This window comes from Lissotriton helveticus, chromosome 3_1 (genome assembly GCF_964261635.1).
Source record: "Lissotriton helveticus chromosome 3_1, aLisHel1.1, whole genome shotgun sequence".
Classification (NCBI taxonomy): Eukaryota; Metazoa; Chordata; class Amphibia; order Caudata; family Salamandridae; genus Lissotriton; species Lissotriton helveticus.
Window position 1 is genome coordinate 624,940,721 of NC_136061.1, and position 12,279 is coordinate 624,952,999.

Genomic DNA, 12,279 nt, shown 5'->3' on the forward strand with positions numbered 1-12,279 from the left:
TGCACCATCACTGATGGTGCACTAGATAACTGTGTTTACTGCTAGTTGACTTGCAGCATTTTTGGAGCAGGATCCATTTAATCCGGATTACAGATTTGAGCCCACAATTTCAGTGACATATTGGAAATATGTACAGATATTACACACAAATTTGTACACCTACCGTCAGCCTTGCCTTGTAAAAGGGATCACTGCAAGCCCTGTATTTTCTTTTCTTTTTTGGGAGGGGGGTGGGGTTGGTAAGGCAAAATAAGAGACCAACCAAGGTTAATTGTACATATGTTAGAAACGGCAAACTGTTAGTTCATGGTCAAATTCAACACTGCACTAAAAAGTGAACAGGGGAGAATATAAATGGAAATGCAAATCCAGCTTTTGTCCCAAAGACACGGCAAAGAGTAGATTTGAATTAAATCCTGAAGGAAATAATTGTGACGATTTTCTTTGCCCTCAGTGGACCACGGATCAGCAGCTGGAAACGATTATTCGCTCTGTGGGAGTTCGTGACCTCATAGAGCTGAAGTTTGCAGAGAACAGATCAAATGGCCAGTCTAAAGGGTGAGACATACTCTGGTGCTGTGATGGGGCTGGTGTACTGTGGTGTTCCAGCGGGACTGACTTATTGTAGTGTTCCAGCGTATCTGACATACTGTAGTTCTTTGGTGGGACTGCTTATCTGATCAGGACTACTATTTTAGTATGGGAACACTAAGGTAGCAATCTTTTGGGGGAATTGGTGTAAGAGCAGGATGGATTCAGATAGTCTTCTGAAAGCCTCTTTGCTGTTTCCTCAAATGGTAGCTCCTGTATTAAGTGTTCTAAACTGAGTTCCTGTGCAGTTGCGATTCCCTGCTGCTATCCCTGAGTTAGTGAGAAATATTCTTTGTTCTCAGTAATGTTGGGATCTGCCTTCTGATCCCCTGTGATGCTTGTACAAATGTTTGTTTGAAATGATTCTAGATAATCAGTAGTCCTCCCTTTTGTTAAAAATCGACTATTTGTAGCATTTTGCCATTAGTCTTAGGCAAGAATATTATTCTTACCTTATAAAAGCACCGTGCCGGAAAAATTTCTGTTCCCCATCCGGCATCCAGCTGAAAGTGTGGTTGTTTCAGAGGACTGGAATTAAAAAATGGGGTATATAATTTGTTATAAGAAAAGTTTCATCCTGCTTCTCCACCATAAATGCTGTATTTGTGATAGAAGCAACCTGTGGAAAGTCCCCTTTGGCATTTTTTAAATAACCTGTCCACTCCCAAGTTGCCTAAAGAGGTGAACATAGTTGTATTTGCTCAATACAAAAACATATGTATATATACATATATAATGAGCAGGCACAATATGCCATAACATAGAAAAACTTAATGTCAAGTTTGTGAGATTTCAGGGAAATAGCCAGTTTGTTCCTGATTGTAACATGTATTTATTCAGAGGATTGTTTTGACATTCTTGCTATGTGTTTTGATTAATATAACTATTACAGTAAAAAAAAATAGTATTGGAGTACATTTTTTACTTTATTATTTTATTTGATAATGCATGCACAATGTCCATCTTCCTAACCCGTATATAGGTTGACCTACAATGAGGTTAGAAGTGAAGCCAGTTTCCATTGTGCAACAATGTCTTTGAAACATTTCATAAGACCCTCAATAAAATTTTTGATTTTCCTCATTCTGTAGTTCTGTTGGTTTTTCCACTAATGTAGCTCTAATTGATTTGAAATGGTGCTTGTGTTTGTATCTATTCGTCTAAGCGTCTATAATTTTCTATATAGGGTTTATATGCAGCATTCCTGTTCTATTGATGGTTCTGGGGATAGCATGGTACTTTGCAAATCATTTTGAGCATGACAAGAGGACCGTAGGAGCCTTTAAGAGTGCTGGGGATGACCATCTAAGTAGCCAAAAATTGTTTGTGCCTGAATCGGACTGGATTTATGTATTGTCACTAATCCAGTAGCAGTCTTTTAACAGCCTTAGCAGTCTTGCAAGTTGCAATACTTGCTTCCTGTTTTCTCTTGAAAGTGAAATCCTATGATAGGTGAATTTAAACAACATCCTCTACCATTTGACCATTTGTGAGTGGACTAAGAACCAGAATATGAAAGTTATCCACTGCTCGATTTTTAAAATCTTTTGTGGTCGGTGTTTACAATTGAAAAGACTTGTTCAGACATGGACCCAAGGATCAGTCGCAGGTCAGCTACAGCATGGGTCTCTTCGTTTGCTCCTGACACAAGCTGATTCCGTGTTTTTTTGAAGGAAGTCAATGAGAAGAAATACTTTCCGGATCCACACAAAGTAGAAGAACCACACAAACAACCTTATGGACACATGCAAAGTAGAAGAACCACAACCCCACTTTTTCCTGTACCAATTTGCCTGTTCCAGTATCGGTTCTGTCCATGCACGGATGTGAACATGGGGTGGATAACCTGTTGATGGACATAATCTTTTCTTTTTGGCAACAGAAGCAGTTGGACTGGTGGGGACAGGCCTCTGTGGCACTGGACAGCATGAGTTGGCAGTCAGGAGGGGGCCAACACGCATATGATGCCGGACACTAATTGTAGAAATGCTTGTGGAGGTTATGCAACCAGCTGTTTGGATAATGGAGGAGCCATCGGAAATAGTCCTAGTACAGCAGCAATTTAATTGTTATACAGCTGGATTTTTCTTCCGCATAATCTGTAAATATTAAAAATGTACTAGTCAGTTATTCAGTGGCTCACAAATGAAACAGTAGCTCATTTGTTTTTATCCCTGGACTGCAGGATTCCAGGGCATACTAACATGATACCAGCCCAGTACCTGCACTTACACCTGTGCTGCCTCCACCGGCTACATTATTTACTGGACTGCTTACCTGATGTTAAATCTAAACCTTTGACTTCTCTGACACTAGGTCCTCCGCTACATTCATGAACGTTCTCTCTGCTCAGAAGAAACAAAGCTCATAAAAATACGGAGACTTGATCTTACTAATTGTATCGTTCACCTGATTTAGAATTGTTGCTGATGGTTATCCCTGCTTCTTCCCTGCTCCTTTGCTGGTTAGACTGCTGATCTGACGAACACATTCTTGCCTGCCCTCAGACTCTCTTTTGCCCAGTTATTTGGATCCATTACAGATTCTATTGTTTCCTTACTTCAATTCTGGATCGTGGTTTTGAATGTTACTTTCATCAAACATCCCAGGCACCTATGTTAATTAATTTGCTGATCAGCCATTGCTCAGTTTGCAATCGTCATTTCAGGAACTTGCAGCCCAAATAGAAAACTAGCACAGCTCAATGCCTTAGGTTACCCAGGCTTTCCCCATACAGGCTATGCAAACTTGTATATTCACTTTGTGTATTTGAAGAAGGTGGGGACGGATAAAATAAAAATTAAAAAGGGTCGTTGTGGTGACATGCATTGTGCTCTCAGTATACCAAGTCCACAACACAGCACCAAAAACAAATGGCCACCAACTGGTGTGTGAGTTTTGCTAGATTTTTAGATAGCTTAGACCTTGGTAATACATTGTCTCCGAGCCAGTGTTCTTTACATGCATGCTTACTTGGACTAATGTCTTGGTATAATTTAAAAAGGGACACATTGTTTAAAGGGTGCATCTCTACATGAAGTCTTTGTTTTAGTCCTGTCAAAGGTTTCTTTAACCTTTACTTAAAGAACAAGAAAGAACAACTCTGTCCATGTTTTCAGGCTTTCTAACACCATTGCCTACACCACCAGCACAATATTTCCTTTCAAATGCCCCAAATATCAGGCGTACGTTCTACTTGCTGCAAGTTAAAAGCTTAGTTTTGCATTATTTTTTTCTGTTTATGTTTTTTTTTTCCTTATTTACTGCACTGTTCGATTGCAATAAATGCAGAGAAGTCCACTGCAAAGGGGTATTCTGCCTGTATTCTCCACAAAAAAGATTTGTCTTCAAAATGCCTCAAAATGTAGATAATGTGTTCCTTTATTTATTTCATTATTTTGGTATGGAAAGTCCCGCTCCATTATCTGCGTCTGTACCTAAAAAACACACATCAGTAAGGATTTTCCCTTTTGTTGTGATTGGTCCGAGGTGAGGTCCACCTGCTGTAAGCTGTGTCTATCTTAAATCTTTTGGTGGATCCTAAGATCCTAATCTGTATCTTTTTTTTATTTTGTACTGATTGTTTCTAACAAAATACTGTAAGCTGGTCTGATGACCAATGCCCCTGAGTGAGGCTTTTGACCACATTGCTTAGCCTAAGCATGGTTAAGCAAAATGCAGGTGCCCTGTACGCTTGCAAGGAGATGGTTGTTGATACTTGCCTATTCGCTTGATATTCACTTTGTGTAGTAAAGTATGTGAGACTTTTTCTATATTAAATGCCCTGTTTCGTATGACAAAAGCCCTTAGTCCATTCCCAATAGGGCAGTGCTCCACATCTCGATCTTTTTAGTTTGGGTATTTATCCACCACTTAATACGGTGGGTGCTTATTTTCAAGAAAATCAAAGAAGGGATTGTTGATTTAATGGATAGAAGTACTGTCTTCTTTTGTCGGATCTGTGGTGCTTTTGACTCGGCCTGATCTCTTTTCTTGGAATCCCATCATCCAAGTCTAGCAGGTTATGTACATCACAGCTGTACAGCTGCACACACTTATTGTGTTTATGTAACCAGTCTCATCCTTTTTATGTAAACACAAATATATATATTAGACTTCTGCTTAGAAAAGCATGGGCTTTTCAGTACATGCTAAAGTACACTGAACGTCTAGAAACAAGGGTTTTCCAAGTATATGTAGTTCACTCCAGATTTCTAAATACTAAGCACATGTAATAATATGTTGGGGTCCTAGAATTGTATCTTATTGTGGGATTATTTTTAGCAGAATGGGTTTACCTAAGTTACTTCTAGAGTGGAGGATCATTGTTTTGGGAGAATTAATTCAAATTTGCTAGTGGTGGTAGTAATGTTATGAAGTGATTAGTGCTGCTTCCCACTTTTGGAAACCTTTCCTCTTTTATTTTGCCGGCAGGTACGCTGAGATTGTGGTAGCCTCTGAATCCTCAGCTTCCCAGCTTATAGCCCATCTCGGCAGTCGGAACGTACATGGAGATCCACTGGACGTTCGTGCTGCTAACAAGCAGAACTTGTCTTTCTTTGAGAGTATGTCAAGGAAACGTGAGTACAGATGAGTCCCAGAGTGCTGTCTTTCAATAATTTGTATAGCTTTGGAGGAGTGGAGCAAGAGTCAGGGTTTGGCATTAAGAGTGAAGTTGCTGCCAAAAATTGTAACTAATAGCTTTTGTTTGTTTTGTCTCCAGGGATCCCGCCAAGAGCTAAAGATTCCATGGATGGCATTACCCCACCCAGTGGCCAGACAGCAGCCACCCCTAAAGTGGAAAATCCGCCCAATGTTATGCCGTACTTCAACCGCCCCCCTTTCATGGATGCTTCTCGTGTGCCTGTACCCCATTCTGTCATGAACCTCCCTATCCCTATGCCTCCACGTGCGCCACCTCCCATGAATGCTGGGTACAGGGGTCCAATGCCACCACCTGGTCTTCAGTATCAACAAATGATGACTCCTCCTCCCAGGCTTCCTCCGCACATGACTGGACCACCCCCTGGAGCAGTTCCCCCTGCTCTACATCTTAACCCTGCCTTTTTCCCTCCACCAAACGCAGCATTGGCGCCACCTCCCAATCCATATGACAATGCCCCCCCAAACCCGTTTAATAATCGCCCCCCCAACCCATTTAATAACAGGCCCCCTAACCCCTATGACAGTAGGCCCCCTAACCCCTATGACAAGGCACCCCCTAACCCCTTCAACAAAGGTCCTCCCAATCCATACACCAAGGGCCCTCCTAGCCCATATGGAAAGACGATGAACAACCCCTATATGCAGGCAAGGTGAGACATATTTCAGCATTAAACAAAATGCTCTCCCTTGGATATGTTGATCATTACCTGGTGGGGACCAGCACTTTCTCCCAGGTAGTGTTTAGTGGATTCCAATAGGTGAGGATTAATGGCCAATGTACAACAAAAGTGATATCCTGTAATGTCTAAGGAACCATGGGTAGTCACCCAATACAACAAAATATTGTTCCAGCAGGAATAATTTAAGATTATCCCAAAACAAATTCTATATGCCCGAGAGAATTAATCACGTGTGGGTAAGCCAAAATAAAATTATTAGCCATAAGTAAGGATTCACTGACCTTAACACCTTCCATGCTGATGACGGCCCCCAGCCGTCATGCACTACAGTGCTCGTGTGCTGATGACGGCTGGGGGCCGTGATGACCACACCCGCGCTGAAATCTTCAGCACAGGAGCAGAATCGGCCCAGCATGGAAGGGGTTAAAAGTAATAAATCCCAGTGAACCGTGCATACAATAAACAAAATTACAATACTGAATAAGTATTCAACCATGATTATGCTGTATTGAGCATAAAAACACTAAACCGAAGGAAAACAATATAAAATGAAACAATCCAAGAGAGCCAGTGTTTCAGTCCACACTTAATTGATTTGTGGAATCATCTGATCAAAAGTGATTTCCTGTTATAAGATGCTTCTCGTAGCTGAAAAACAATATGTACAACATATTGGAAAACCTCAATTGTAATCTTTAGGCCATACTAGCATCTCAATGAGCTGCGTCAATATAATATCATTTATCCATATGTTTTTTTTTAGGAAGAATTGATCTCCTAACTGAATGTGTCCCGTGTAACAGAGGCACAATTTATAATATCTTCTGATCTCCCAAACCTAGACACAACCTTTAAATCCTTCAGTGGCAGCCAACACTTCACCACATCAAGAAGCGGTTTAAAAAGCCTTCAGGCAACTAATAGCTAATTGAATACAGCTAAGATACATCTAAAACATATAAATAAATGTCAGGAGTCCTGTACCTACTCAGCTGTTAGCACATTCCATCATATGTTAAATGCTTACCAACTTTTATATTGAATATTAGGCGGTTGCAATATATCACAACATTGATACCAAAGGGCCTTAATGCAGCATAGCAAGGCAATAACCATGTGTGTTTTTCTGGTCTGTTCCTAAGAATAATTGTACACAAAGTGTCTATGCACAAAATAAGTGGTAGCTACTACACTCGGTTGCAGAGAGCTCTAAGTTGTCTGTAAATTAATATTCTCATATCTAAATATAGTACACTGTGACATGCATTTTCTAGCGTAAATGAAAGATAGACGGCTACCAAACACAAATTTGATAACCATCAGGAATTATCAGGAATTAGCTTATGGCGAAGTCCACAAATGCATGTATTTCAACTACACTAAGCCTCTTACACTCATATAAAAAATAACACCTTTGGCACAGAAAGATATCAACTACCCTTTAACAGTGTAGTGCAAATGCACACAAGTGTGAAAAATAAATTGCAGATGCAAGACAGACTACGCAAAGAGGGCATTGCATACCAATAGAGGACAGCAGAGAGGCTAAACAATCTGCTGGTGTGATAAAGAGAGGTTGCTAAAGCACACCTGACTATTTAAAACAAGTCTCTATTGGGTGCAGCTGAGCCATCCATTGACTAATTCTGGCCATTGGAGCACAAAATTAGTCCTCCTAAGGTGGATGCCATAGATTCCAGTTCAGTGCACAAAATATAGACACAAAAGATATCCAAAAACTAGAATATGAATCCTTCAAGTCTCTCAACCTGGCTGCCAGCAAAGTACTCTTAACAGCCAAAACACGCTTATCAAAACAAACATAACATTAGACTCAGATATCCTAGGGAAACAATTAATTTCTAATGTGCAGTGCCATCAATACTTAATGCATAGCAGCCTCACACTGCACAATTCCATTAATTCCGTTACAGTAGCTGATTCCCAAAGAGAATGTATAAAAGGAATTGCACAATATAATATTTGTATAATTATCACATCCATAATGGAAAAAAACAAGTGAATTAAAGTACTGTTTCCCATCCACTCGGATGCAATATTTAGCCCTTTTCAACAGTGTCCTGAGCTATCTATTTTCTTTCCATTAAAGCTTTGGAATTTTTTTCCCCTCTATTGAAAAAAGTATCACATCAGTCACAATCCATATCATATCTGATGCTTTTTGATCTCTCAAAATGTTCGACTAAATGAACATGCATAATTAAGATTAAGGATGTTTGGTTTCACCTATGTGGTTTATTGCAACCACCTTTACTGTAATCAATTAGTTGTTGAGTGTAATTAACATATAATTGGATTGACAGTTGACCAGGTACAGTGCTGCTGATTTATTTTTACATGTGTTTAGGAGTAATTTAGCTGCGTTCAGTGTGTTAGACTGCCTGATGGTTCTAGACCTTTGGCAGCACTCCTTGATTGGCAAGTACTTATTGCTACTGTGGATAAATTTGAAGATTGTGTCTAAGTTTGGAAGATTAGAGGATAATATTATAGATTGTGTGGCTTTGTTACACTGCTGTTCCTCTAAAGAACATACAAAATGTACATTAGATTAATGCAGCTCACAGCGACTGTTAACAGAAGATTGCATTGGGGGTTGTACACCTTGTTTCTTTTTTTGTACGTTAGTGGCTTCTTCCTCATTGGTAATAAATAAATTGCGAATAGTTTTTTGATTATATAATTAAATATCTTTTTTTGTATTTTTGATCACACGTATTAAGACTCTTAGAAATATTTGGTTTGTAATTCATAACCTTAAATTGTTGCAGCCTGAGTAATATGTTGTTGTATTGAAGATTAATTTCCAGCTGATCAGTTCCATAAGGTGTCAATTGATCCCTGGGTTGACATGTCCACTGATCGCATTAGCTAATCATTGATGCCAAGCTCCTGCACACTGGTGTACTAAGCTAGGGGACTGAGCTCAGGCTTTTACTTATTGTCACTTAGCATAAAAGAGTCGTGGGAGTGATGATTCTATGGGACCCTCTTTGCCATAAGAGAACTATTGAGCTTGCGTCTTAGATTTCCCACTAACTGAATTGATCCTGTTGACCTTTATTAAAAAGGGAAGCTGTTAATTTTGCAAATTGCAGATCCCACATAGTTTTCCAACTTTTTTGATTTCCTAATCATCCTGTTGAGTTTATTTTAACATGTTAACTTTCTCATATCCCAGTAGCAAAGAAGTGGATGTTCATGGGGATCCCATGACTGAAGAAGAGTTCGAAGAGATCATGAACCGAAATCGTGCTATCTCTAGCAGCGCCATTTCCAAAGCTGTTGCAGGAGCCAGTTCAGGTGACCAGAGTTAACTTGTTTTTATCCCCATGATTAAAATGTTTCAGTTCCCTTTCTATGTCCCTTAAGCCCTCCAGTGCAGTTTGACCATGTCCTTCTGTCCCCATCTTTGGATACTATCAAATAACACACCATCTGACTGTCTCTTAATGCTTTCTTATTTGTACAACCCTCCGGTTGGACTCTTTGCCACATTGATGGTTCTCTGCTGCTCCATAAAACAGTTGAGCTGCAGTTTCTCAATTAGTGTCTCTGCCCCCTCTTATCAGCTTTTCAGTCCTTTGCTTTTTTATTATCTGCCCACATATCACTCCCACCAACACTGTGTAGATGTTTCCTTTTCCAGTTTTATATATCTGCAGCATATTGCTGGGAATGCAACTCCAAGTCCTGTTTAGCTCCAGATCTGGAAGTGTAAAAGAAAAAGCGTACCTTGTGTCGTTAAAAAAAAAAAAAAATGCACGCTTTCATCTCCAGTCTGGTAATGTCATGGCTCTTAGTATGGTGTTTAATTTCTTGTAAAATGAAGTGGGTTAGTTTCTGTTGGCCTTGTATGTGATGCAACAGCTGATGCAACAGCTCTTGAAGATAACGCAGGCTTGTGGGTGAGCCAGTGTAGTTCCTTCAGCTCTGGGATGATGTTGAGTTTCTTTATACTTTTGATGCATGCTGTGGTGTGTATGTCTCTAAGGGGTACTAAAGCAAAGTGTAGGTAGCCATTGCACAGGGCGTTGAACACATTCAGGTTAGAAAGGACCAGCGTTTGCTGTTGGTTGTTCTGAAATCATTTTACTTCATTTATTTCAAGGACAGAGAGCTGGTACCAAGCTATCTTGTTTTCTTGTGAAGTGTTCTTTAAAGACAAGCCCTTTGCTGACTCTGAATACCAAATTTTGCAGCGTGAATCTTTCTGGATTCACTATGCTGTGCATTATTCCGCGGTCTTGTGGTTGGGTCCGGAATCGTAGTCTTTTCTTTTTTTTTTTTTTTTTTTTTTTTGTTTTGTTTTGTAACCCAGGTGGGCGTCGGCGTCACACTTCCTTGGGTGCATTTCCGGTGACGTCTGCATGCTTCCTGCGGGAGCTCCCACTTTGGGCGCCATCTTCAGATTCTTTTTTTCTGCGGTCGGGTCTGGATCGTTCCCGTTTGGGCTCCAGACATTTTTGGAGAAAGAAGAAGGAAAATACAGAAATTGGAAAGAAAATTCATCTGAAGACTCCAGGAGACTTCATCGATCAAGAGCCAGCAAAGGAGAAGGAGAATTCATCGAGATCTTCGAACGTCGACTAACACGCGACCAGGGAGGCCCTGAGCGCTCGATGATGGACAACACGCCGTTCAAGTTCTGCCGTAACTGCCACCACAAGTACGCGCAGAAGGACCAACACCCGGTTTGCAACCTTTGCCTACCGGTAGATCACTGAAGCGAGGACTGCAACGCCTGCTCTGCCTTCGCCCCGAAGACCCTGCGTGTAAGAGCGAGCCAGAGGGTAGCGCACGCCACCCTCCAGGGGAAGGCCCCTACTCCATCCCTCTACAATCTGGGGATGTCCTCCGAGGAAGAGGACAACGCTGCAGCCGAAGACGACAGCTACACGGTCGTAGAGACCGATTACACCAAGACTTCTGATAAGGTAGGAGACTCTACGGCCCCATAGAACCCGAGAGACTCTGAGTCTCGAAAAAACGAGGGCAAGGCCCCGAAAGCGCCGCCGCCAAAACACCTGGCGCCCGCGGCTACACACAGGCCCAGCGGATCCTCTGAGAAGGAGTCCCCGGCGCCGAGAGCTGTTGAACAGCAAAAGTCGTCGAAAATAGTCCCCGAAAAGGATCGATCGAAGGACCCTAAAGCACCAACGCCGACCAGAGACCCGAAATCCGGTTCGGCGTCGAAGCCTCCGGCACCGAAAAGCACGGCGCCGAGCCAACCGCCGAAAAGAGCGGCCGAACCATCCGACGCGGAACACGCACCCGAGATGGAGAAAAAGAGAAGGCGTCTCGAGGCCGAAATGGAAAACATCTTGCATCGTAAGAAAGAATTCGACGCAAAGATGAAAACCTTCACGATTCCCCACAAGACCAAGCCACCAGTGGTGGAGGTGGTCGAGGAGGAAGACGGCGACGCCGAGGAACAAGACCCGGACGTCGAGGTGGTCGACGACCAGGAAGATGACGAGAGTCCCTACTATAGTTACAACTATGGGGAGGAAGAGGACAGCAGGACGGACACCGAGTCTGCCCCCTCTGACTTACAGGAGGTGGATTACCTAGATGTCGACAACGAAAGCCCAGAGGAGGCGGTCGACACATATCCCTCGAGGCCCTCGCCGCCGGACGACATCGGGGCCTACAACTCGGTGATAAAGTCTGCCGCAGCAGCATTCAGACTCAAGCTCGACGAAGAGAAGCAGAAAGCAGACTTCCTTCTAGAGACATTGCTTCCCACGCAAACAAGGAGCCAGTACCTACCAATGCTCGACAGCGTCTTGGCTCAGGGGAGGGAAGCATTCAAGGAACCCGCAAAATGCAAGGCAGTCACTCCCAGAACAGAGAAGAAATACAAGCATTCCTCAAAAGACCCACCCTACATTCAGGGCACGGTCTCTGCAGAATCCATTATCACGGCCACAGCAAGAAAGAGGGCTAACGTGCCCACTACTTCTGGACCACCACCGGATAAGGAGAGCAAGAGGATGGACCTGGTGGGCAGAAGGATCGAACGGAATGCCGCGACCCAACTGGCCCATGGCTAATTCCAACGCCCTGATAAACAGGCACATGTACCAGATCATGGAGGAGCTGGGGCAGCTGGTGAAGGACCTGCCCCAGGATGCCGGGCAGAAGGCCGAAAAACTGGTTGAAGAAGGGAAGAACGCGGCAAATTCTTGCCTCAAGACTGCCCCGGACGGAGCAGACACCTCCAGCAGGCTCATGATGATGGGTGTCGCTGAAAGAAGACACGCCTCGCTCAGGATTTCAGGTTTCAAACCCGAGGTGCAACACAGCATCCTGAACACAC

At 42.5% G+C, this 12,279-nt stretch overlaps 1 protein-coding gene across 4 annotated transcripts in view; it reads left to right on the top strand.

Annotated features, from left to right (window-relative positions):
• CPSF7 (cleavage and polyadenylation specific factor 7) overlaps positions 1-12,279 on the top strand; it is a 162,173-nt gene that overhangs the window by 104,236 nt on the left and 45,658 nt on the right. For 3 of the 4 annotated variants that reach the window (XM_078680623.1, XM_078680621.1, XM_078680622.1), the window contains exons 4-7: positions 455-558; positions 5,026-5,171; positions 5,315-5,906; positions 9,139-9,260. In XM_078680623.1, coding sequence (XP_078536749.1) covers positions 455-558; positions 5,026-5,171; positions 5,315-5,906; positions 9,139-9,260 — 964 coding nt within the window. The remainder of the gene's footprint in view (positions 1-454; positions 559-5,025; positions 5,172-5,314; positions 5,907-9,138; positions 9,261-12,279) is intronic. The other variant, XM_078680624.1, reaches the window with a different exon arrangement.